At 48.7% G+C, this 25,978-nt stretch overlaps 1 protein-coding gene across 1 annotated transcript in view; it reads left to right on the forward strand.

Annotated features, from left to right (window-relative positions):
• LOC119457818 (EH domain-containing protein 3) overlaps positions 1-21,131 on the forward strand; it is a 38,231-nt gene extending 17,100 nt beyond the window's left edge. Inside the window, exon 2 of the mRNA XM_037719555.2 lies at positions 20,421-21,131. Coding sequence (XP_037575483.1) covers positions 20,421-21,119 — 699 coding nt within the window. The 3' untranslated portion in view covers positions 21,120-21,131. The remainder of the gene's footprint in view (positions 1-20,420) is intronic.
• Positions 21,132-25,978: the final 4,847 nt, after the last annotated feature.

Consider the following 25,978-nt stretch of genomic DNA (forward strand, 5'->3'; position numbering starts at 1 on the left):
GAGCAGGAACCTTCGAGGAAAAAATAAATACAAAAGTGAAATGAAGGATTCCGTGGAGTCTGTTTGGCAACAAAATGGTTGTTTACGTTGTTTTATACGCTGTTGGCAACTGAATGTCAGGTTAACAGAGAGGCTTGTAAATGAGTAAGGAAAGTACGATTGTCTGTTGCATCATGACGATAACAACTGCGTCCACGTTTAGCACAGTTTCTTGACTGCTTGAAGGAGTATACCGAGATTACATTACCGATTTGTCACTTTTCTCGCTAAATGAAAGTCGAAACCCTCTAACGCTTGGAAATTATGTTGGGAAGCGCCAGGGCACCCTAGACAATTTACCATAATTGTTTCTACGGACCATTGTTGGTTTCGGTACCCGGGAGGCGAGTGCGTCATCATGACGTCATCACACACTGGCCCGCTCCGTTCCCGCAATCGCTGCAGCTACCGCACTTGAGCACAGCTATAGAACCAGGTGCGCGCATCGCTCCTTTTTATTATTCTTTGTGAGCAAAGTCAATGTATATGGCCGTGTTAATGCGTGACGTCGGCAGATTTCTCGCGGTGTCGTGACGTCACCATAATGACGATGTCGCTGCAACTGCGCCCTTTTGAGAACCTTCGTACTTGATAGGTGTCGTCCTCCTACGTTACGATATCAGCGTGTATACGTGGTAGTATTCTACAACTTTCGAAAAAAAAATTATGTCAGTACTGCTTTTGATAGTGGTGTGTCTCATGTTAGGGTGCTTTAATAGCACGGGCTGTTCACGAGGCTTATTCGCGCGTGCAGATGCGCCAACATGAGCACACATTTTTTCTTTGCTTGATGCTATAGGAACATTCCAAATATCGAAAGATATGGGACACGCGCCATTCCTTGTTTTGCATGTCTCTCCTCCCCCCCCCCCCCCCCCCGCTAAATCTAAATTGTCAAATAGGGAGTTTTAGGAACAGCGTCCCCCAGCGGGCTTTCCGTGTCCAAAAAGCTCCCCAACTTCGTTGCACGCCTTCTGCGTTCTATTGTATACACGTGGGACAATAGCGTCTCCTTACTTTGGGTGCCCTCGGTCTACAACATTTTGACCTCACCGCACGAAGTCGTCCTTGTCCTTGTAATGTCCTTGTAATGTATTACGTATACACGCAGGACGAGCGTTCACATCAGCGCGTATACGCGCGAACGCATATATGCACGCTCAGATGATATGCAGCTATAGAAGCCAAGCTTTGTGTTTGTGTTTTACTTTGTAAAGCACGCGCGCGGTGCGCGTTTCGCTACGCGTACTACGTGACAGGCGCTATCTGATGGCCTCGTGTTTACTGCCCGGTGGGTATATGTGTCCAAGTTTTCTTTTTTCTTTTTTTCTTTTTGGCTGTTGTTTCTCCTGCCGTGAAGATAAGGGCGGAATAAATAGAACACGGGAGTAAAGTGAACTGTGTTTTCTTTTTTCCCTTCTTTTTTCCCGCCAAGGATCTCCCATTGCTGAATAGCGGTTAAAAGTTGGAACATCTTGCATTACCCGCAGCGCTTGGCTCATAGATTGAGACGGTTTTCTGTTGAGCGTTGCGAGGGTGGGGGCTCGATAGGGTTCGATTTCTGGGCCGCAGCATGGCCGCTCTCTAATAGAGGCGGAATTAAAAAAAAAAAAAAACACACGTGTGTACTTGGGTTATAGGTGTACATAGAAGCGCCCTAGGTTGTCATTATTAACACCGTCCCTCGTATAGTGCATTGCGTGGCCGTAGTAAGCTTTGGTATGTGAAAAAGCCCAATCTGTGGTCGCGTCACTTAACCCTAACGAACGCCTACGTTGCCTTAATTATTTCCGCAGATAACGCGGGATGTACCAAGGAGCAGCGGTAATAGTCTAGATGGCAAACCATTCGTTCGAAACAGTTTATAGTGACACAAAGTCGATGATTACTGAAAAAGATTTACGAAGGCCAACCTTTCATCTTTCTGGATGTCGTGCCGGAAACTCGACGCTTGTATACGGCCGTGACGTGCCGTTGCAGTGCGACGCGAATCAGTGACGTACGTGTGACGTCACGAATTTAGAGTTATCGTCTTGTATTCGGCCTGTTTTCGGTGCCGGAGAGGTTCTCGAAACTTGCCAAGTTTTAGTCTCTGGTTCCTTTATATACAACGCAATGTAATCCTTGTTGAGCAGACGAACAATTAATCGTGCTCGAGCAGAAGACGCTGTCGAAATGCATAGCGTTACGGCATGGTCTCCGAGATTGGGCGGCGCGCGCGTGCGTGCTCGTCTCGGAGGCTATAGTTACGGTGAGCTTAGTGCGGGAACTTCACAGGTGCGGCGTCGCGCGAGCCGACTTTTCGTTTTTGTTTTTGCGCCTTTTTTTTCTGGCTCACGAACGACCCTATCGGGGTAAAGAGTGGTCGCTTTGCTGTTGCAGTAGCGCAGTTTACTAATACACCTTTACTTAATCACTTTTTTACTAAAGAGTTGTTTGGAGGAAAAAGTTGCTTTTCAAGTTCGACCGACGTCGCTCGGGCTCGTAGTTGTAGGCGTATAGGATCGTCTTTCTGAGCAACGGTAAAACTGTGCGTCCAAGTGGGCGTCGGAATGCCTCCGCAGAAACGACGCAGTATCCTTGACCTCGCAGATATATCGGGTGACGCAAGCAGACGCGAATCTGTGAGTCTACGCTTACGTTCTTCGGCTCACATGTATACTATGTATGTCTCTTGATGTTCCCTCCCCAGATGTCTCCTCACCGTGAAAAAGAGTCTGACGTGAACGGAAATACAGTCGACGATCCTTTTAAATGGACTGTCTACCGCCCGGAACACGTCTCTGGGTAATGCGATGATTGTGTGCCACATTGACGGAAACGAGCACGCCTTTATCCCATAAACGAGTAATTATATCTTTAGTTTGGCTCTGAAAGTGGTACGAGGATGACACGTGGCGACGCTCGACGGTGAAACAGTGCAACCAATCCGTGTTCCGTCAGGTAACCAGTAAGCCTCGCGGAGTTTTTTTTTTTTTTTTTTTTTTTGCGTGTGTACGATATTGTATTGGCCTGAAATTGCATTTTGTACGCTTCCGCCGACTGTCCTTTGCGTGAGAGAGTTATTTCTTTCTAGTTTCCAGCTGGGGCGTGTTGAAAAGTGGCGCCGCCTTGCGCGAACTAACGGAGTCACGGTGAACGCAGTTGCATGCATGGTCTCCGAGACTGCCATCGCGTCCAGTAACCAGTGTTGTCGGCGTCCGCACACAGTTCTTTAAGAAGAGACTACGCAGGTCGAAAAATTCTGTTTTAGAAATTTCTACTCGCTTTACAGAGAAACCACTGCACGTTTAGACACTTCGAACGGTAGGCTTTCTATTGCGCTACAATATAGAAGGTCCCTGACAAGCTGTTGACAGTCCCTTTAAACGGCGAATCACGTGGTACGCATGCCGGACGTAATTACGGACGTGTCCCGAAAGATCACTGGCGGTGACGAACTGTGACGAGTCGTATTACTACAGACGCCTTATTGTATTGGGGCAAAAAAAAAAAATCTATATCTAGCTAACTAGCTAGTTGGAGAGATGGGTAGATAGCTAGCCGGCTATATGGATAGCTAGCTAGCCATATATATCAAGTATACGCAAAGCCTGTCGTCTGGACTCGTCCAGACGGCCAAAGGAATTCTGACGAAACCGCTTCTAGAGCAGGCATTTACGAAAGTTGAATCCCGAGAGGGGTGTGAGGCGGTGAAGGTGGCGAGAAGAATGAAAGGGCAGCGACTAAGCGTAAGTTGATGTCTCATAATCATCTTAACCTATTCTAGCTGGTTGTCGTGGTATCAAGGCATACGCATTAGAATACGCTGCAATTTGTTTTCTTTTCTTCGGAAACTGGCTACATATACAAAATTTTTGCGAACAGGGTTCAAGGCCCCTTCTTATAGCAGGCGCAGTAAAATTTCACACAGAGCTGTTATTTTCATCCCTTTCAGAAATGATTCGAAATGACATTTGAAATAATGATCCAGGATGCTTATTTACGTCTTGATGTCTTAACCATTGAGAGAGAGAGTGTGTGTGTGTGTGTGTGTGGGGGGGGGGGGGGGGGGTAGTGTCAGACGTTGCCGAGTTACTCTGTGGACAAATTTCGTTATTTAACTTTGTCGTCTACGTCCGGTGAAACGTAGCTTCTCCGGACAGTTATGTCGACTACCGACTCAGCTTACGTAACCGCGTTCGAGCGCTGGAAGCTTCGGAGATTGACGGGTCCCGTCGCCTCTTCTTTGAATGGGGCAATTCGAAGTCCTTAAAGAACCGCGGCGCCGTGAATAGCAAAGGGCTCGGCACGAGCTCGTGTTCCGTTGGGCCAAGGTCAGTTCGCGTCGAGGAGACATTATGCGAGTTAGCAGCTGCAGGCATCCAGAAGTCGGTTTATTATCCTATTGACGTGGGGCACGAGTCTCTTTGTCGACTGCAAGAGAAAACAAAAACGACCTTTTCGTATAAAGTTTTGACTGAAAAGGGCCCGCGCGATAGCTAGCTAAAAAAACACCTTTGACACTTCATTCATTAGCATGCGGTTAGGTTAGGCCGACGCACGTTTTCCTGCTCAGGAGTCGCGCCGCTTGCCATTTGACGAACTCGCTTTTAGCGAGACGCAGTTGACGCGGCGCGATATTTTGGCGTCGTATGATCTATAGCATGCACTCGGTGAATGACGGCTGTTGATTCTGAGATTTAGGTGCACAACTTCGCGCGCCCTTTCCAAGATTTTTTTTTTTTTTTTAGCGTGATTTAGACATGTGACACACAAGAGGCTTCGGACAAGTTCTAATTTGTTGTAGGGCAGGCACTACGCCGCGGATGCTATAGTTGTGCCTGTGCTACAACAAATTAGAAGATGACCTACGAACGAGTCCATATAGCCACCCTCTTCGGCTTCAGATAAGCGGCTCCACAAGCCAGTGTGTACGAATACGGGAGCCCCACCTAGTTTCCTGTGAACGTACTGATTGCCCGCGCTATATAGAAATGCGAAGTCACTTTAAACCATGCAAAGTATTAGGGAAGTTATCGCAGCACTCTTCCGGTGTTGTTGCGAAGCTCTGCTTGCATTATTGCGAAACAAAGGCGTTAACTATTCGTAAAGCGAATGAGGTACACGTCCCCCCGAGAACTCGCCGGCTTCAGTTCCTCAATCTCAGCACGTGCCCTTGTAGAGCGCGATTAGTAAATAAACGTTAATCAAAATCTTCGAAATTAGCTAAATATTTGCTGCGATTTGTCTGCCTCCTCGAGTAATCTACCTCATGCATGAGAATTGTGCTCTGACAGACGGTTAAAAAAAAAAAAAATCGCGTGTTTGTTTAGCGGCTGACTCAGACATCAGACGCTCCGCCAGGTGCGACGCTGCCTTGCCGTATCTGGGGCAGATACTTAAATGAACGTAGTACGAATAAATTCTTATCTGGGTCGCAAGTGTTCTGGAAAGCAAACCCGAGCGTGGCCGTCACTCGGCACCGTGCGCATTCTGAGTGTTCGACGTGCGAGTATCTGACGCGCGTGAAGCCTTCGGAAATGTTTGCCGTGTGGTTTGCGCGTTCCCTTGAAGCACGGAAGCCAAAATTCCGCGCAGGTCGACACGATTACGCAGGCTCGAAATGTGAGGCATGCCACAACAACGTAAACGTATTGAGTTCCCCCTCGTTCGTCTGCGTGGGTGAAATGCTTGGAGCTCGTTAGCGAACCCGTTGACGTACAGTAGTGAACGAAAAGATCTGATGCTGTGGCTTTATCTGATTAAAAAAAAAAATCGCATTACCTACGTTTTAAGTTGTCAGTTGATGTACTGCTCTTTCTTTCTTTTTGATATTGTGAAACAGGATATTTGCAGCTGTCAGGGGAAGAACTATATACCTTGTAAAATAATGTACACGCTTAAAATTGAATAAGGGTGTAAATTGGTCTATATATAACTCCCACTATTACACACATAATGGTGTAGGGGTGTCAATCGGTCTATAGCTTCCGCCATTACACACAAAGTGTGTAGGGTAGGGAGTTGGAAACCGATTACGCCCTTATTCACTTTTAAGGTTGTAAATAATTTTACAGTGTACATCCTTTTATCCGCGCTGTGGCAGCATGCAGTGTATTTATGACCCCAGAAAACTACCGGTCATTAATTTTTTGCGGCCACTTTATAGCCTAGAAAAAAAAAAAAAGCGTTTTGTCCCGTCGTTTATACTATAGGTGCACGTTCTTGGTGTGTTCAAATATAACAGGAACGTGCCCCATGCGCCAAGCTCATGTATGTAGCCTTTCTGTTAGACTTAGCAGTAAAATTAATTTGCCAAACATTCCAATTCTCCGGAGAAACTTCTGCGTAGCTGTAGAGTTCCGTATATTTATGGGCTGTATTGTAACTTGAGCGGTGTCAGAGGGCTAGGCGGAAGTCTTTGACACCCGTCTGTGCAAACATAAAGATAGGGTCTATGGAGATTGATTGCATTTTGTTCATTGCCGGTGCCATATGTAGCTCCACTTTCGAGTTTGGTGATTTTTGTTGAGCTCGTACGTTGCCTATACATTTACGAGTTTTTTTACACTTAGAGTGCGAGTTGGTGGCATGTGTGTGTGCCCGTTTATCTGTCTTTATCTGATATGTTATGAGTAAGTAAACCTGCCGTATGGCGTTTCGTTCTTTTCGCTCGACCAACTTATCTCCAGTTATCATTAAAGTTTCTCCCTTTACCGTGTGCGGATTTTCCGGACACCCTGGTTGATGGGTACGGTTTCCGCGTGGTGCGAATAACCCGTAGGTTTAAGAAAGCGCACATTTATATAGACGAGACAGTGAAGTAGACGCGAGACAAGCATATACTTCACCGTCCCACCTATATAAGGTGTGCAGTAAGTTCGTCTATAAATCTGAATCAACTTACAGCCCAGCAATACGGTCATTTAAGACGCAGATAACGTGACGGTTAGTGTTCAGGAAGTTATCGCCCGAGGCTGTCCGGCCTAATGCTGCGCCAACTTTTCTGAACGGTTGAGCCCGGAAACAAAGTGCAAAGTATCACATTTCTTTGTGATGCGACAGCCGTTTTTTTTTTTTTAAAGCTTGAAACTGGGTTCGCGGTCTGCTACGTCGTCTTCATCGGGTTGCCTTCCCATCCTTCGCTTCACCTTCGGCGCGTGGCGAAAAAGAAAAACGATACTGCCCGCTGCCGTCGGGTATCGACCGCGCGACACAATGACCACTGCGCTATGATATATACCGCCCTGCCTTTTCAAACACTTGGCAATTTGTGCGAGGTCCTTGGGCGTCATTCGGGCTCTGAGAGTGGTGGCTCCTGTGCGCGCATCTCGGAGGTCACCATCTCGTAACGAAATACAAGTGTGCGTAGCCCCACGAAGAACCGCGTTGCGGCTCGTCGCGAGGAGGAAGTTGTTCAAGAGAATTAACGTGACAGACTTTGGCGGCAGGTGTCCGCTTTTTGAGCGTGCTGCTGTCGTGGTGAGTGAGTTGAGGTAGTCGAGTCGCTGAAGTGTGCCGATTCACTTATTGACGCGAAAGCATTAAGTGTCCCATGATGCAGAAACGCCTGCGTTGTCCTCAACGAGTGCTGCCAAAAGTCATCGATCAGCGTGTATTAAGACGGATTAGGGTTGGTACAAATGAAAGCAAAGTGGATTAAAGTTGGTACAAATGAGAGCAAAGTGGATTAAGGTGGATTAAGGCTGGTACAAATTAGAGCAAGGTGGGTTAAGGTGAAGTTGTGAAGGACACGTGGCATTGTATGGCGTCACGTATCATGGACGTAACCAATTAGAAAAGTCGTAATGCTTTCCCATTCAAATCACGTAAGGATACTTGAGTGACTAATTGTTCTTTGTGTGTGTGTGAGAGAGAGAGAGAGAGAGAGAGAGAGAAGTTGAGCTAATATGTGCTCCTCTGGATGGACAACCAGTAGCCTCCGAGATGGCAATGGCGCACCGATCTCAGAGGCCACTGACAACCCTCGTCTGCGGACCTCGCGGGTCTGCATGCTTCTTCACAGGAAGGCACTGCTCAGTGTTGGGGCCACCGTGGTTGGGGCTACGAGACGCCAGGCAAGGCGCGTGTGTACTTTTTCGAGTGTACACCGGGTCGTACACCGTACACCGAGTGTACACCGAGCATGCGCGAGTGTGCGTTTACCTCTACTATATACCGGGCAGGCAGTGCATGCACGGTACCGGACAAACCGAAACCTTATCATCATTATCATCATCAGCCTCTCTTTATGTCCACTGCAGGACGAAAGCCGCTCCCAGCGACCTCCTGTTACACCTGTCTTGCAATTACGCAAAGTTGTGGCACGTGATCGGCCAGTATATTTGCAACAGAGCGCTGAAAAAGAAAAAAAGGAAGGAAAGAAAGAAAGAATCCCAAAAGTTGCCACTTTCTTGTAGAATTCGGAGTGCACACTCAACAAGCGCGCAAAAAAAGAATGAGCGGGAAGCGGTGACTCGCGACTCATTCTTTAAAACTGCCATTTCTATACTATACAACTGGCCTGTTGTGTCGGGAGTCGTGTCTGACTCCCTCGATCGAGCGTGTCAAATTGCCCCTCGCGTCGGTCGCTGGCCAGAAATTGTATACAATGCACTATAGCTGACTATAGCGATGCACGGGGCTCTCGGACACCATTTGTTGCTTTTATTTTTATTCTTTTTTTTTTTTTTCGACAGCGCTGCTTTGTAAGTTACCGGTTCGGCGTGGCTTTCGCGTGCAGCTGCGTGGAACGGAGCAGCTGCGCGCGCGCATGCGCAGTGGCGTTGAACCATTGCGCGCGTGTTTACCTCGTACCGGGACGCAGGATGAGGTCGTCTCTTACAACCATGCCTGAAACGGTAACGGAAATACGAGTTTGCATCGCGAGCGGACTCTGCACGTGAAAAGGCGTGCGCAATTTCAACAGCTACGTATATGTATAATCGGTGCAACTTCGCCAGGCGAGTTGACGTGAGCTGTATGCGGTGGCGGGGCGGGAAGGTTCCCGTTCGCGGTTAGGGTCATTTGGAGTATTTTAGCGTACACGCTAAACGTTTTAACAACCTTAAGGGCGTAAATCAATTTGTCGCCGCACGAGCATCCTTAGGGTGCTAATACAAGCATCCTTATTTGATTAACATCCCAACGAAGGGTGTTTGGCTGAAGTAGAAGCGAAATGGGGGGGGGGGGGGGGGAGAGGAAGACACCCTCAGCTCGGTAGACTTTCCATTGTGTGCGAGTTGTTAATTAGAATTGCTACACAAACGGCATCATTCTTAAAATAGGTTATGAAAGAATTGCAAGGAGGTGGATTCGAACCCAGTACCTTCACGTGAAAACCAGACGCCCTAACCGCTGAGCCTCACAGGAGCCACGTTTCAGCTCTGCACATATTGGTATCGGTATATGTATAAATTGTCCAGGAACTCCAACTGCTTCATTTCATGAGACACCTTGCCCAAGGTCACATCCTGCGTCGAAGAAAATGCGTTCGTTACGCTTGAAACCTAACATTGCTATATCTGCGAGGACAGTTTTCAACTGTAGCGAACGTATACGTGCGAACGCCTTTCGTATAGGTTTGATGAAACGTGGTTAAATCGGTGCGTGTACGAAGAATGCATTGAGGACAATCGCCGAGTCCCAATCTTTCTTCATATCCCGTCCTTACACGCGCCGATTTAACCATGTTTCATCAAGCCAGCAACAAACTAGCCCATCTAAGTCTCTTACTTTCGTATAGGGTTATAATTCTTTCCTTAGGGCTTTTTTTTTATTATTTGTATAAATGTTTTCGCGTAGACCCTTACTATAGCGTGTTTTGAGTAAAATGGGCGCTAATTGGGTGTAATGAAGGCTGTAAAATAAGAGAGCATTTTTTTAACACTCTTAAGGGTGTTAAGTGGTTTAATGTGTAGTGTTACCGTTCTATACCTACAATGCTTGCTTCCAACTCTCTCTGATCGTTAAAAAGCGGCCATTCAAAAACGTTTGACAATGTGGTGGCTATGAGTAGCACCCCATAGTCACGTGGCTCATCCCTGTGCTCTAAGAACATACATGCAACGTTCGGTTCGTGCAGCCTCAATTTCCCCGACTTTATAATCTCGAAAGGGCTTCGCATCGCATGCAAGGCGAGTCGAAGCGCGGCATAGGACCCGAATGTGTGCCATAAGCCCCGTATTCAGAAACGCGCCTTTACTTGAAGCTCGCGCTTGACCTGGTCGAGATAACGTCTGACGTGTGACCAAAATGCTCATTGGCTTTGCTTGGGCGCGTTCACGTCAGGCGTTACCTTTACTAGCAACTACTATTGCTACTACTACTACTACTATCACTACTTGACCGAGTCAAGCATGTGGGCCTCAAGTTATGAGGCGCCTTTCTGAACACAGGAGTAAGACGCCTACTGTGGACCAAAAAAGTTTGCGGATATCAACGGATCTGACAAATATCTCCGCAGCCTCAAAACGCCCAGCTTCGTATTCCCATTTCCAGCCTCTACTGGTATATGGGAACAACATTGTGGTGTACGGTTTTACTGGCTGCTTTTTAAAGGCTGCTCGGATATTTAGCGTTTTCCGAGATACAGTGGCCCGTAAACGTTTTTGGTCGATATAGTGCGTAGTACTTGCACGACAAAAAGCGGTACGTTCACTTGGGTAATATTAAAAATCCTATATACTAATTGACCAATACACCAGTTTCGAGGTCTCCATCCTCAACATGTGCTATTACGTCCCCTTGCCCTTCGCGCGCTTGCACATTTTCTCGTGTTTTTGCATTTTACTTGCCATGATAGCTTATAGTGGCTATGGCGTTGCACCGGTGAGCTCGAGGTCACGGGTTCGGTGCCGGACGCGAGGCCCTCATTTCGACGGGGGGTGAAATGAAAAAAAAAAAAAAAAAAAGAAAGAAAGAAAAACCGCTCGTGTGCTTAGATTTAGGTGCACGTCTAAAAACCCCACGTGGTCAACAATGATCCGGAGTTCCCCACTGTACGGCGTGCCTCATAATTAGATCGGTGTTTTGGCACGTACAACCCCAGAATCAGATTATAGATTAGTTCTTTGGGTGACCCTTTAAACGTTATCTCCTGATCGATGGTGCACCTCCGACACCGGGAAGTATACCATTATTCTCGTTTATACTTCGCGAGGGGTAATTCGTATGTGTGTGTGTGTGTGTGTGTGTGTGTAGGGGGGGGGGGGGGGAGAGTAGAGGAGAGGTAAGGGCTTGTTACAAGGTGGTTGATCGATAGTATATATCTTTGCGTTTCTGTTTTCCTTATTCTCTCCTGACCTTGCGCTGTCATGCTGTTGGTTAGACGGCGCGCTCTGTAATTCCTCTGCAACGACTAATAACGAGTCGTTGGTTTTCCCCGGATTGCCGGCCCGATTTTGCCGTGCACGGCACCACGCTTCTTTATACGTGAATTCCACGGCCGGGCGTTGTATACATACCAAACTGCTGTGGTGTGCCGTCCGCACGCTCACGCGTGTATATATATATATATATATATATATATATATATATATATATATATACGTGTGTGTGTGTGTGTGTGTGTGTGTGTGTGTGTGTGTGTGTGTGTGTGTGTGTGTGTGTGTGTGTGTGTGTGTGTGTGTGTGTAGGCATCGTGGTTTTCTATTTTTCTTTTTTTTTAAATTCGAAATACCGTATGAATACTTGCACACCATATCGCAATTCCCAGGTCGCCAATTAAAAGATTTACTAAGTAAAACAAATTTATCTCAAGTGAGATTTCGTTGCAGTCGGCCGTTAGGATCAACAGTATAGGACGTAATTATAGTCGAACGCCTCTATATAACGAAGCGCTTGGGACCTCCACTAAGTCCTTCGTCTATACAGGTCGCTTCGTTGTAAAGATCGCGCACCGTGTACCGCTCGCAATAAATAGTGCAGCATAATCACATTCAGCAAAGGAAAACCTTCAGCAAATACAAGTCGAGATATACGTATACCTAGCAAAAGGAGTCACTAATTTTCTGTACTGTACAGCCGACCGAGAAAGTAAGTGCTGGAAGGCAAGTTTGTCATTGGAAGTTTGCCAGTTGCTATTGTGCGTCAGTGCATAAAACGATTTTTTTTTTTTTTTATGAACTGGAACGCCAATGCATTTCTCCGCAAAGTTCGGGAATTAATATCTCGAAACTGGTGCCATCCTGAGAATCCGTTCCGAGTGGATCCGCCTTGCGAACTCCGCGGCTAGAGTTTGAAAATTGTAATGCGGGCCATAAGGTAATTAGTTAAAAACTTAATTAGTGAATTTTTGTTAATTAGTCGATTATGCATTTCAGTATTTTGTGCGTGTCCGCCTCTTCGAGTAGACCAGCTTATGAGCTAGAATTGCGATAGCAGCCGCAGGCAACCTCTAAAAATTTCTGAAAGTGTTCGCTGAAACACCCTGTATATATGCCGTTTCTTTGGGAGGCAACTTAGTGCTCACCTTCGATCGGCTCTTTGTACAGCTTTAACTCCTGGAACGCTCGCATGACCTATGGAGTGCCTTATAGGTCAAACACCATCTGTAGAGGAGCCGGCTTTCGCTATGTCCACTGCCTCATTCAGCCATGTACGAATGCTGGTTGCGTGATATAACAGGTTTGTATATACAGCCAGAACACTCGTTGAATTCACGCACAAACACAGTCGCCGCGGCCGTTCACGTAAAACGTGTACGTCACAAGCAAGTCTGGCTTCTATATAACAATAAAGGGAGGAGGAAGAAGAAAAGAAATTCAGTTGCGATTTAGCGGTCAATGCTAGAGAAATGCGTTAGGGCATTACGTCGCACATCCTTGAGGTCCCGGATCCGTGACGTAAACCGCGCGTTCACCACATGCAAATTGTTCTTCAGAAGCTCATTCGGCGCACGTTCTGCCTCTTCGATAAGCGAAGTGCAACTGACGATTATACTCCACGTGACCGGCTTCCCGTAACTTCATAAACACTTTTTTTTTTTTCACTTTGACACTCGTAATGCTAAGGCGTTAAAAAAAGTAAACACGATGTATGTCACCGACCCGCAGTTCACGCCTTCGCCGTTGTTGCATCAGTGAAACCCGGAAAGCTTCTTTTTGTTGCTGGCTGCTGCTGCGGAGTTCCGCGCGCGCTTCTGTACAAACATGGGCGTGAACGCGTATACATGCGTGTCGCAACGCAAAGAAACGCTGATTGGCACTTCCTCCTTTTGTACTATGCAGCGCGGTTCCCCCTCTTGACGCGTTTGTGCATGCGTATACGGATCCGATCCGTTTGTGTTTGTTTATCTATACTACCCATCTAGCCACCGTATCTATACCCTCGCGCCAGTGCCGGTGTGGTTCTCAAGCATTCGCTGCGGCGTTGCGCAGAGATAAGCTTTCTGCCACGTCATGTGGACTCTAATTTTTTTCCATTCGCTTGCGCTAGCTCTGCGCGAAAATGGGCCGGCCGGAGCTGGACGAATCAGGATTGGGGCATCGACAGCCGCGCGTGTACGCGAGCAAGACAGTTGTTAAGGTCTACCATGCTGTGCAGTTGAGGGGCGCAAAGAGTTTAAAAAGACAGATAGAGAATGTGACAACCCGTGGTGCTAACGTTCATCTGCTCATTTTCTGGTTGTCTGGCCAGAGCTGCATGCAAGATGACTGCGGATAGTTACTCGCATATACGCGACACCGAAGCACTATATCATCATCACCGTCATAATTCGGTGATGATGATATAGTGCCTCGAACGCATTCGAGGCACCCTACTTCATTGTGATGATGATGATGGTAATAATAGTGGTGGTGATTTATTGGCACACCCCATCGAAACACGGCGGTGACCAATAGTCGCACCTGGCTTGCGTGGGCTAATAATGCATGTAATCTTACATGCTTATCAACCTTGCATTATTATCTTTTCTATCTTCCTTAAAAAAACAGCTTCAAAATCTACCTTGTACCGCTATACCTAAGCATGTAACGTATCAGGTTCTACCAATCTTTCTGCCCTGCTTTTTCTCCGCCAATGCGATAAGTGTCTTTGCTTATCTCGACTGCCGACCGGTTATGTATGCTTCCGCCCGCTTTGAATATATCAGTGCTTTTGGAAGATGGACGTTGCCTACGGCTGTCTCGCTTGGGTGATGACCTTCGCATTCCATTAAGATGTGCCGAGTTGTCTCCGGATGTTTGCTGCATGCCGACACATAGGTCTCACCCTGTTGCGAATATGTGTTCCTGTATGTTTCTTTTCTTTTTTCTTTTTTTTTTCTCATCGGGCAACTATCCCAGGGGCCTCAAGTAGCAAGGCGCAGTGTCCTCTGTGTTATCGTACAGATTTTTCTTTCCCATTGCCTTCGTACCGTTCCTTGTGACTCTCCCATGGTATTTATTGTTTGCGTCCTTCGCATCCAATTTACTGTCCCTGTTTCTCCCACCTTCTTTTTGATGCGTAGAACTTAAATGTGGAAAACAGCGCCGCCCCTGGACTGCGGTCCCGTGACTCCACGGCTATTCCCGAGCGAAAATGCTTTCTTTGTAACCGGGCCCTCTCGGACGTCCCACTCGAATGCAATATAGAACGTGGCGGTCTGCACCGAAACGCCGGTTCGGCCGCCCGCAGCTGCGGCATGTCATCTTTTCGTCCACTTTCATTCCCTTTTTTACCTTGTCATTTTTTTTTACGGTTAAACTAAACGGAACCTTTAATTTCCACTAGCTTAATTTCTCTAGCTTCGTTGTCTGTTACTTGGTGTGGCGTTGTGTGACTAACGAGAAATTTAACCACTCGGATCCCCCTCGTTGTTCCCGCTCATGAGTCACAACTCAGTGCGCAGTTTGTAGCCGTTAAACCCCGTTAATTCGAATTTTTAAAACTCGAGTAAGCGGAACCGTTCACTTGTATGCGAGCCAAGCGTCCGGTGCAGCTAGCACGCCTCGAATCTCGTTAAAAGGGCCAAGTGGTGGTGGTGATGGTGGGGACACGTTTGATATGATCGGCCCTTGACCAAAGTCGTATGGGCGAAAGGTAAAAGAAACACTGGGTAAAGTCAAACACATACAGCATACGGTGCGCACCGTGACGATGTTATCGCCCTTGGACTTTATACGGAACATCACGATGACGGCGACGGCAGAAATGCGCCTGGAGTGTACGTGTAATTGCTGTCGCAATAATAAAGGTTTCCGAGGTTGCTCTTACGCATAGAAACAAAATGCTATTAAAAAGAAAGGAAAACGGATCGGCACATCCGGTTCAGGAATAGGATGCAGCCAGGCGTGCCAGTCCGGTGGCCTAGGTGGAAGCGTTTTGGGGGCTTGTTTGGCTCTGCCGAGCGAGAGACCGGGGCAGGTCCGCGTTGTGGGCTGCGGGTCCGCTGGGGCGCGGTCGAGGCGGTGGGTATGCATCGGCTATCACCTGCCGGGTGTATCATTGTGAAACGGAGTACATTATTTCACGGACGCGCAAGGTTATGTATCACCCGACTGCTCGGGAATATGTGTCGCAAGTCGTATGCATAAGTGGCTGCCCTTTAATCCTTTTTCCTAGTTGTACCTATACGCCGGCACGCCCGCTTGTGTAGTAGAATACGTGCGAACTCTTGCCAGAGAAAACGCGAGGAATAAACGGACGTGGGTCATTCATTTTCAATGCTGCGGCGACGGCGCGGTCCCGCATCGCTTCGGGCGCGTTCGCCGGCGCCCGCTGGTCGATGCCGCGCGCCGATTCGAGCGGCATGCGCAGACTTGAGAGAGGAGGTGCTCGCGTACGTCTTCGCATTTTAAAGCCACAAGCTTTTTCTTTTAGCGAATACCTCCCGGGCGTTGCTGACCGTGGATGCTTGTTGGCTTGCCGAATAACTCACAGAAATATAAAATAATAACGTGCAGGGGCACCGGAAAGGAGGGGGAGGGGACGTGACCTCCCCCCCCCCCCCACCTTTAGCCTTCATTCAAGGGGAAAACGTGTGGTTGCAGTGACCCCCCTCTAACAGGCTAAAGTAAGCCCTGGTTTCACAATAACAACAAAACAGTGTGTAGGTGAAATGAGCCCCGGCTCCTGCCCCCTACACTCAAAATACACTTCCGGAGCCCCTGGACTTAGGTGCCCAGATGGTGGGCTCGTGCCTCGGCATCCCGGCACAGCAGCAGCCCGGTGCTCGTATGCCATTGTAGGCCACAACCCCACAAGATACTTCTCCGGGGCTCACGCCAAGTAGCTCTCTGACACAGTTGGATAGAGAGAGAGAAGCAGCTTTATTTGTATTAAAAAAGAAAAAAAGTCACAGCCCTCAGTCCAGGGTTTGGGTACGGGCTAGTTGGTATTCCATTGCGAACATGACTTACAGCGCATGCGCAGGCAAAGGCACAGCAAGAATGATGAAAGTCGAGGGCCTCGCTGGCATTCTTCCCCAAGGCTTTCCTGGTGTAAACTTGCTCTCGATAAGTGGTGGCCCTGAGTCTGCCACTCGGCCATGAGTGTGGAGCAAGGAGCTTCCTAACGTTAACGGGCGATGTAGCGATAAATGCTCACGCATTACGTCGCCCCTCTTTGAGGGTTCGGACCCGCGATCTCCACATTGCAAAGTGTTGTTCAGGAGCAGACCACCCTCTGTGTGTGTGTGTTCAGCCCCCCCCCCCCCCCCCGATGGGGTGTGCCAATAAATCACCATCACCATTATTACCATCATCATCATCATCACAATGAAGTAGGGTGCCTCGAATGTGTTCTGCCACCCCCCCCCCCCCCCCGCCCCCCAGGAAGGCGGGGAGGAGCTCATTGAGGCACCACACCTTTAAGTGGAGGTAAAACGTCGAGTGGAGTATACCGCAGCGGAATAAGAGAATTATATCATGATCGTTCTACTTTTATGTCCACTGCAGAACGAAAGGCCCGTCGTCCCCTGCGATGTCCAAGTACCCCCTGTGTGTGTGTGTGTGTGTGTGTGTGTGTGTGTGTGTGTGTGTGTGTGTGTGTGTGTGTGTGTGTGTGTGTGTGTGTGTGTGTGTGTGTGTGTGTGTGTGTGTGTGCATAAACACATACAAACTCTTGCTCTAAGCTCTCCCATCTCCTGTCTACCGCATTACCGGCTTCCCGCTTTTCACACACACACACATACACTTCTTAAAAGCGAACCTTGGCGGGTTTCGTGACCGTGCCGAATACACCAATCAATCGCAGCGGAGTACGCGCTCCGCTGGGTTCCTTCTACCACCAACAGATGGCGCTCGCCTCCGCGCATCAGCGGCAGCGGCGGCGGCATTGCATTAGCCTCTCTACAATGTCCGAATAAAGCCTTCCGTGTCGCTTTGTGCGGACATTCAATAAACACTAACTCGTGTTTTGGCTCTTTATATGCACTCACAGTTTATACGCCGACGAGTCTGGAGGAATCCGATTGACCGTATAGTCTAGAGCTCACAGCGGCCTATATTTGTGAACCTGCGGGATACAAGCCAGATAAAAAGCAAAGCAAAACTAAAGAAAGAAGTCAGAAGAACAGGGAAAGCCCTTGACATTATGAAGCGTATCTATAATGAAGCGCTGGAACTACCTATGTAATAGCTCGCTCGTCTCGCACAATCACCCGTCTTCCTCGTCGGCATCGCTTATAGTTCTCGGTGGCCCGTAAGCTCTCTTACGTCCCCTTCCCAACACGCACACGCACACACACGCGCACACACACACACACACACACACACACACACACACCGCGCGCGCGCGCGCATTTTCTTTCGCATGGTCTGCTTCGCCAAGGGAATGCGATAAGTGCTTAGCATGCGGAAGCGCTTCGTGCTGTCAAGACAAACATGGCGTCTCGCGATGACTTGCCATGGCTGTACGGCATGTATCGTGGCCGCGGTCGTTTCAATGGCAATCTCTCGTTCGAATCGTTGGATCGTCGAATCTGAGCCGACAATTCGTATATTTGCCGACTTTGAAGATGATGGGGTGATGTGAAGCAGATGCCGTATATAAAAGGCACGAAGTCATTAATTACGTTAGGGGGAAACAGGCATCCTAGTAAGAATTTCTTCGGGAGAGATTGAAGATCGACTAATGCAGAACTGTGTCAGAGTCCAATAGACTAGCAAAACAGCGCGGAAAGTAGAAATAACGAGCGAGTGTGCTGAATTAAAAAAAGAAGAAAAAAAGAGAGAGAAACATGAGAATGGAACATAAGACTGAAACTAGATCGCGCGGCAGCTGTCCTTTTTGCGTAAAACGTGACGTGCTAATTAATACTCATAGTTAAAGTGTAGCGCTAGAACGTGGGAACACAGCAGAAGAGTTCGCTACGTGTCTTGTGTTTTCAACATGCTTCCACGTCGACTGGCCCACTAATCAAAGATTTTCGCCAACGGGACTGGTTAGATCGGCTCGGGGGAACGTTGTGTAGTCGCGCCTTCTCTTCTAATTCGGCTAGGAACGGTAAGAACGTGTTCTCTAATACAGACACTGTAACAATGTGCGTCGTGTCAACCAAGTAGCGAAAGTCTGCAGTTGTCATTCGATGGGGGCGAACGTTATCAATTGTGGCTTCTCTCTTGACTTGGCTACAGGAATGGCGAAAGCGTGGTCTCGGTGGGCAACGTTTCATTATCCGTATCGGGAAAGTGTTGCGTATTATGGTTATTGTGTGCCCTGGAAAAAGAAGTAGACGAATGCTTGCAATCCTTCCGCCGGTTACCCCTCCGGTGTCGTGTTCCTTGGGATATTTACGACTATTAAAGTTCACGGGTTGACAGGTGCATGGCACTGAAGTCGTCGGCTTCCAGTGGAATGCACGGTTTTCGCGAGACGTGGAGTTTAGTAGGAGGGCTCCCACCCCCTTCTTCCCATTCCGTTTCCTCCTCCCCCTCTCAATCGCCTCCTCTCTCGCTCGGCCGCGCGCATCATTCTCTCGAGCAAAGTTGCATCAGCGCTTCACGGCTGCGACCGGTTCTCGACCGAGATATACGTATACTTAACTCTGTATACCGTGGTTGGACGCCTTCCAAGCCGAGGTGCACGTCTCCTTGTGTATGTGTGTGTTGCAAACCGATGGAAGCTGAGAAAGAGAGAGGCTGTGTACATGAAGCCACATAGCTTAAAGGCTGTTGCACGTGCAGTGGGCTACCCAGGAAGTTATCCTACAACTGGCGCGAAATGAGTTTTCTCGGAAGAAGAAGAAAAAAAAATATGTATGACGAAAACGATGGCGCGTTTGTGTGCCCAACTATGTGTGCCCACGGACTCTCGGTTGGCTCATCGAAACGCGTTCGCTTATGTAGAATGCGGGTTTGCTTGAGAAATCCCGTACCTTGCTAAGTGGTTCAAAAGAGATGAAAAAAAAAAAAAGACAACCCTATAACAATAAAAAAGCTTTTTTTTTTTTTCGACAGAGAGCACGTGTGTTACATTAGGAGGTGTCGCATGCACTTTCTACTTTATTTTAATTAAGCAATCCTTCTGGAGCACTCTCTGAAACAGCGAGTTTTCTTTTTTTTTTTCTTTCTTTTCCTTCCGCGCTGTGCTTTCGGCATCGCCGTATACCTCTCACCTGCGCATGTATGCGGTTGCGAAGCGTAGATAACGTATTTTTGAATTTATGCCAAAAGTGTTGGCGCACCCCAGGTTGGCAGATTGTGGCTGAATTTTAGTCATTAGCATTTAATCAAGGTTAGCATAATTAGACGGAAGCGGATTGTTCGTAACCAACTTCGTCCGTGAACGTTTTTAGTAGAAATGTAGATGGCTGCGGCCCCAGCACCGTTACGTTCGCGTACCTTCCCAAAGGTTACCAATGGAGTTTAACAAAGTAGCTCGAGAACAAGTTAAGGAGCGCACAAAGAACGATTGAACGAAACATGTTTGGCGTAACGTTAAGAAAGAGGAAGCTAGCTGTGTGGATCAGAGAAAAACGGGAATAGCCGACATTCTAGTTGACATCAAGAAAAAGAAATTGAGCTTGCGATAGTTTAACCAGAGAGTATCGACACAGAGTTATTGCAATAACGGACCACGTGCTACTTAACTGCTGGTGTAAAGCGTGGGCAGCGATGCGAGCGTACATGATGCAGTTCTTCTCTTTCGTATTGCTTTGGCGAGAATAGCCCATGTACCACTAGAACGTTTCACGTGTTGTACAGAGCGTCGCGAGGTGTCACAGCCAGCGTCATTACTGCCGTCTACGTCTACCGTAACACGGTACAGTCGAGCTCCTCTACAACGGAGACCTCTACAACGAAATGACCTGTATAACGAAAGAATAATTCTGTCCCGCGGTTCTATATTGCGAGCTGTGCGGCGCGCGACCTTTGCAACGAAGTGACCTGTATAACGAATGCTTTCTCTAAGACTCTCTGGTAATAAGGTTCAACAGTATGACGCTGTTCTCTTTCTCTTCTTGCGACTCGCAGGTCCACGCGCACATCATCAGCTCGCTGCGCAAGGAGATGCCGTCCATGTTCGGCAAGGACAGCAAAAAGAAGGAGCTCATCAAGGGCCTGGGCAACCTGTACGCCGAGATCCAGCGCGAGCAGCAGATATCGCCGGGCGACTTTCCCGACCTGCGCGAGATGCAGGAGAAGCTGGCGCAGCACGACTTCACCAAGTTCCACGCGCTCAAGCCGCGGCTCCTGGAGACGGTGGACCGCATGCTGGCGGAGGACATCGCCCAGCTGATGGCCATGATACCGCACGAACAGACCGAACAGAGGGACGACGCCGTGGTCAAGGGGGGCGCGTTCGACGGACTCGAGCAGAGTCCGTTCGGCTACGGCCGCGGCGAAGGCGTGGACGCCGGGTCTCTGGAACCGGACTGGATCGTGGCCCGGGAGCGGTTCAAGTACGACGAGCTGTTCAGCTCGCTGGGTCCCGTGGACGGCAAGATTTCGGGGGCCGCGGCGAAGGGCGAGATGGTCAAGAGCAAACTGCCCAACTCGGTGCTGGGCAAGGTTTGGAAGCTGTCCGACCTGGACAAGGACGGCATGCTGGACGCCGACGAGTTCGCGCTCGCGATGCACCTGATCAGCGTGAAGGTGGCGGGACACGATCTGCCCACAGAGTTGCCCGAACACCTGATACCCCCGTCGAAGAGGCCATTCGCGGCCGCTTAGCTCCTTTTGTTTGCAGAAAAAGAATAAGACACGTCGGAATAAAGAGAAGAGTTGCTATATGTGTAAAGCGGGGGCAGGCGCGCGCGGTAATCTGCTGTGTCGCCGCTGGCGTCGCCTGGCGGCGTTAACGAGCAAGTTGTCCGGCTTGGAAGCAGCTCGAGAATGAAAGGGAAGAAGAAAAAAAAAAAGCTTCGACGTATTTCTTCTGCGGCCTTAGAAAGGTGCGCTCCCTTCTAAACCCCCCCCCACTTTCGCAGGAACGATGTGTCGCGTTTTGGCGAAGTAAGATCACGACGTCCCGAGTGTTACGCAGCGACCTCTGTTGCCTTTGGGGGGCGCACGTCCTTAACCGCGTGAGCCTTTTGCAGTTTTTTTTTTTTTTTTTTACTTTAAAAGAAAGGAAAGAGAGAGAGAGCGTTGGCTGTTTCTCTGGCGAGAACTCGAGACGGGTAGTGCCGGTCGGTGCCTATGCACGTTTGGGTCCATGTTTTAAATAAAAAAAGGTGTATGTCACGCATGGAAGGAGTCTCTTGTGTTGTGTCGGGCGTCGTCGGGTGCATGCCGTTAAGCACTCCCGCGCTGGGACGTGCTAAATGACATTTTGTGAAGAGGTACTTAGGATAGGAGGTCACTAAAATTCCTCTCCTATTTTTTTTTTTTTTTTTGTCAAAGTACGTACCCGGCTGTCGATACTGTGAGCTGTCTTAACGCCACTTGCCGAGCTTGGATGATCGTGCGTGTGCATGGGGGGTGTGTGACTTCGACTTATTCTGCGATATGCTATTGCCTTCGCGTGACGTAGTGCTCAACCAGCCAATCAGGTCAACCGATTTTGCTCAACCAGCCAATCAGCGCACGCCTGACGGCGATACCGTAGCCGAATACGTCGCAAGTGATTGTCGCAAGATATGTCCCCTCGTGGCATCTGTGTTCCGATGTGTTGAAGAGCGGATGGATGGCGGGCAGGTACAGCACCGCTTTTCGGAGGAAACCTCTATCTATTCCATGGCCGTTAGCCAGGAGCGGAGCGGAAATCAAAGTATGCTAGAGGAGACCACCAAGACAGTTGTGAACAGTATTGCAGGTGTTGACAACCGTATGATGAAACAAGTTGTTGCACGATGCAGAGATTGAAGCTTTTCATTAACTTACTTTTGTTCTTTATGCCTTGCGGCAAATCCTGCCGAATAAAAACAAAAACAAAAAACTGACCACTGGAGAAAGCACAGGGGAAGTTGTTTAATTGAAACGTAGCCTAAAGGGGACGCAAAGGAAAAGTATTCTCTCGATCGAGCTAGACTGAAAGATAAGGCTTCTATAGTAATAACGGATTCGCCATTCCTAACGAGAATAGAGCTTTTGTAAGCGGGAAAATGATGCAAATGAAAAGTCTGGAGTGGCGCCACCTATTTCTCACTGTGGCACCTCATGTGACGTCAGCGCTCGCTGATTCACAGAGCGGCAGATAGAGAGAGAGAGGGTCACGTGGGAATTGTGTCAATTCGTTCGTTTTTTGCGTGGGCGATTCAAATAGAGCAGCGGGGCGGCCGGACCTTCGGTGGCAATTTTCTACGCAACAAAGTCGTACATTCTCGTACAGAAAAACGATGATAGGCTCCTAGACGAATACACCATCGACCTATAACTCTGCGTTACGTTTTCTTTGTGCCCCTCTGGCACCGCACGCGTAATGCAGGTGATGTGGGTTTCGCTCCCACCTGTGTCAAGTTGTCCAATAGTCCACTTCGATTTCCCGTTCTCGTATTATACATTTCAGATCAACGTATAAGGCATAATTTCCCTTATGCCTATTCTGGCTTCATTGTATGTTTAATCATGTCATTGCGACTAACGAAAAACCTGGCAGAACTCATCTCTCGATGAGTGGCGACGTTAATGCGATTAGCAGTAAAGCAACTCGCCGTATTGCCAACGCCGAAACGTGTATGCAGCCGTGCTCCTTGCGCAATTTGCACTGCGCCATCTAGTGACGACGCCGCAAAGTCCGCGCGTGGCGCGGATTCGATTCCGCTGAGCGCCAGAGAAACTTTAAAGGATCTTTTTGGTCACTGAAAGCGATACAGACTAAGTGGCACACACACACAGTGACCCAAGTTGGTCCGACGGTGGGTTTCGAACCATGTTCCCTCAGGAGCAACCCGATGCGCTATACCCATTGGACCATGGACTGCTGACCCAGTGACCCAACTTGACGGGAAAACGGTTAGACACACTAAACAGATGGATGTACAGGAAGGTAGACAGACAGACAGCCCCGGTGAAGTTCGTCAAGTACCCTGAGAATGCTAATCGCATTAGAAATTTAAGCCGCGGCTCAACTCCAGTTGACATTGACGCAACGCGAAGCATACACGGTTTGGTAGATCTAGCATGGCCGTGTGTTGAGAATGGCTTCTTATGAATCGTATAACTGGTCTGCAGCGAACGGGTGATACGTTTGCGACGTGTTGCGAACTGATGCGAGTGCAGTGCATAGTGTCTGTTGTGTTACCCAGTGGCATAAGTTGACGTCAGAGGTTTGTTGAAGAGCGGCACATACCAGCGGATCCTAGGGCACATACCCGCGGGAACGACCCACGAAATGTACCCGTTGCAGAAAACTAGGTTGAACTCGTCAGGAATGCTTCGAAAGTTGTGCAGCGAAGTGTTCGGAACGATTACTGCCATTGCAGGCACATATTTCTAGCCGGCGTTGAGTTCCAAACAGCAACGTAACCATCACGTTTTTTAGGGCGCAGCTCTTGGGCGCCCGTTTCTGCGTCGGCGTCGTCCCTCGGCGTAACCGAGCGAACGAGCACTGCGCAGAATGAAAGAGCGAACGCGGAGCGCAGCGGGCGATGAAAGACGGCGATACCGAAGAAAACGCGACGAGGAAAGCGGACGTGGAGGGTATGGCGAAAGCGTGAGAAAAGAGTAGTGCCGCGCAAGACAGGCGACGACTGCTACGAGATGGCGCCATGGAGAGCAGCGCGCCGTCTGCCGTCTAGGGAGCCTCCATGTACGCGTACATGGAGACTCCCTAGCGCCGTCGTCTGTTCACCGATCGCATGCGGCGAGCGCATCCACCGATACTATATATGAAAACAAAGCGCTGCATGAGTGGAGGTCTGTCTGCGGCGGCTGCTGAGAATCGCGCCCACGCGTCTCCCACGCGCTGTCTCTCGTGATCTCCTGATTAGCGAAGCAGTCGCGTCACACTTCGCTCGGTTTGCACCGTGCCGCGCGAGACAGAATGTCCGCGCCATCCAATATATCGCGAGATAAAAACACATAGAGCTACGCTCAAATTTCGCATTGGGGAGTGTCGTAATCGTCGGCGAACTTTTTGTTTGCTCTTTCCTTCAATATTATGTAGTGTTATGTGCCAATCTACTGGCGAAAGTTACAACACAATAAATTTAGAGCAAGCTTTACCCAGCAACTTCTGTTTCATACATGAAATGACGACGCTAGTTAATCAAAAGCTAACGTAATTTCAGCAACTATATATATATATATATATATATATATATATATATATATATGCTCGAACTATTTCGAAAAGCGTAAGGTATTGTCCGCCACCAATACCATTGCGGTTAATTGCGCAGGGGCGGGTTCGGCAAAAGGTAAAATAATTGCTACTGCGTACCAGAATCTGACGGCTCGGACACAGAAACGTCATGGGCTTAAAATAAGAGTGGACAACATGGCTAATCACGCTAAGAAACCACAACGAATGCCAAATTTAGAACAGTTGGAGATCTATCAGTAGAACTGCCGCCTTCTCCAAGAAAGCGCTCGAACAGTTTATCCAAAACTCCGAAATCGCTCCGGACGTGACATGTCAGCAGGAGGTCTGAGCAAAGTCGATCCAAACTGCAGGGATATTACACCCTGAGCGAAGGTCGCCACGCTGGTGAGCAAGTCGATGAACGCTCAGTTGTTAACACTTCCACAAATTGAGCGAGATACTAATCCCGCAGTTATCAGTGTGTTGCTAAAGAAGCGAAATAAGGCACACACATTAATCGCGAACGTTTACAGTCCCGCCCAAAGCAAAGAGGACGATCTACTCCAAATTCGGCAACAAAAGATTTAACAGGCACCAGGGATAAGGCGGTGATAGCGGGTGACTTAACGCACCCCATCATACTATGGGGTTACGCGGAAACGTCGCCCAAAGGATTCCTACTCGAGCGCACCGCAACGACCTTGGGCTTACGGCAATCCATCAAACCGGCAAACCGACGCGCAAGGTTAGCATGCAGCGTCAGTAGAGACACGGCGCCCGATCACGCATTTACAATTAACGTCAGAGACGCACAATGGGTTTCCCTCGACGAAAACGTTGTAAGCGATCACGGCGTGATCAGAATAGCGCTGTCCACGTCCAACATACGGAGAACAATAGAAATCACTAAGTTAACCGACTTTACTCGTTATTGAGAACTCCAGAGGGCGCTGGAGGAGTCGGATACCGCCCCGACCAACTTGCGGGAATGAACTTCAGCAAGTGTACGGCTGTGCACAGCGGAGGCGCCGGTGATAGGCTCTCACCTGGTCAGCCTATGGGAAGAGAGGCGGAAACTGGCCAAGAGGTGCAAAAGACAACACCTAAACAGACACATGAGACAACACATCACTCTTTTGGACTTGTCCTAGCACTAGACCTCGGAGGAGCCTTCGACAACGTCTCTCACGCCGCAATACTCGATGAACTCGAACTCGCAGGTTGTGGTGAGCGCACCTACAATTACACGAGGGCGTTTCTTTTCAACCACGAGGCTAGCTAAATCATATCGGATGTATTTAAAACGCCCAACAAAGGAACCAGTGGCGCACCGACGTGGGGGGGG

This window comes from Dermacentor silvarum, chromosome 7, assembly GCF_013339745.2.
Source record: "Dermacentor silvarum isolate Dsil-2018 chromosome 7, BIME_Dsil_1.4, whole genome shotgun sequence".
NCBI classification, from domain to species: domain Eukaryota; kingdom Metazoa; phylum Arthropoda; class Arachnida; order Ixodida; family Ixodidae; genus Dermacentor; species Dermacentor silvarum.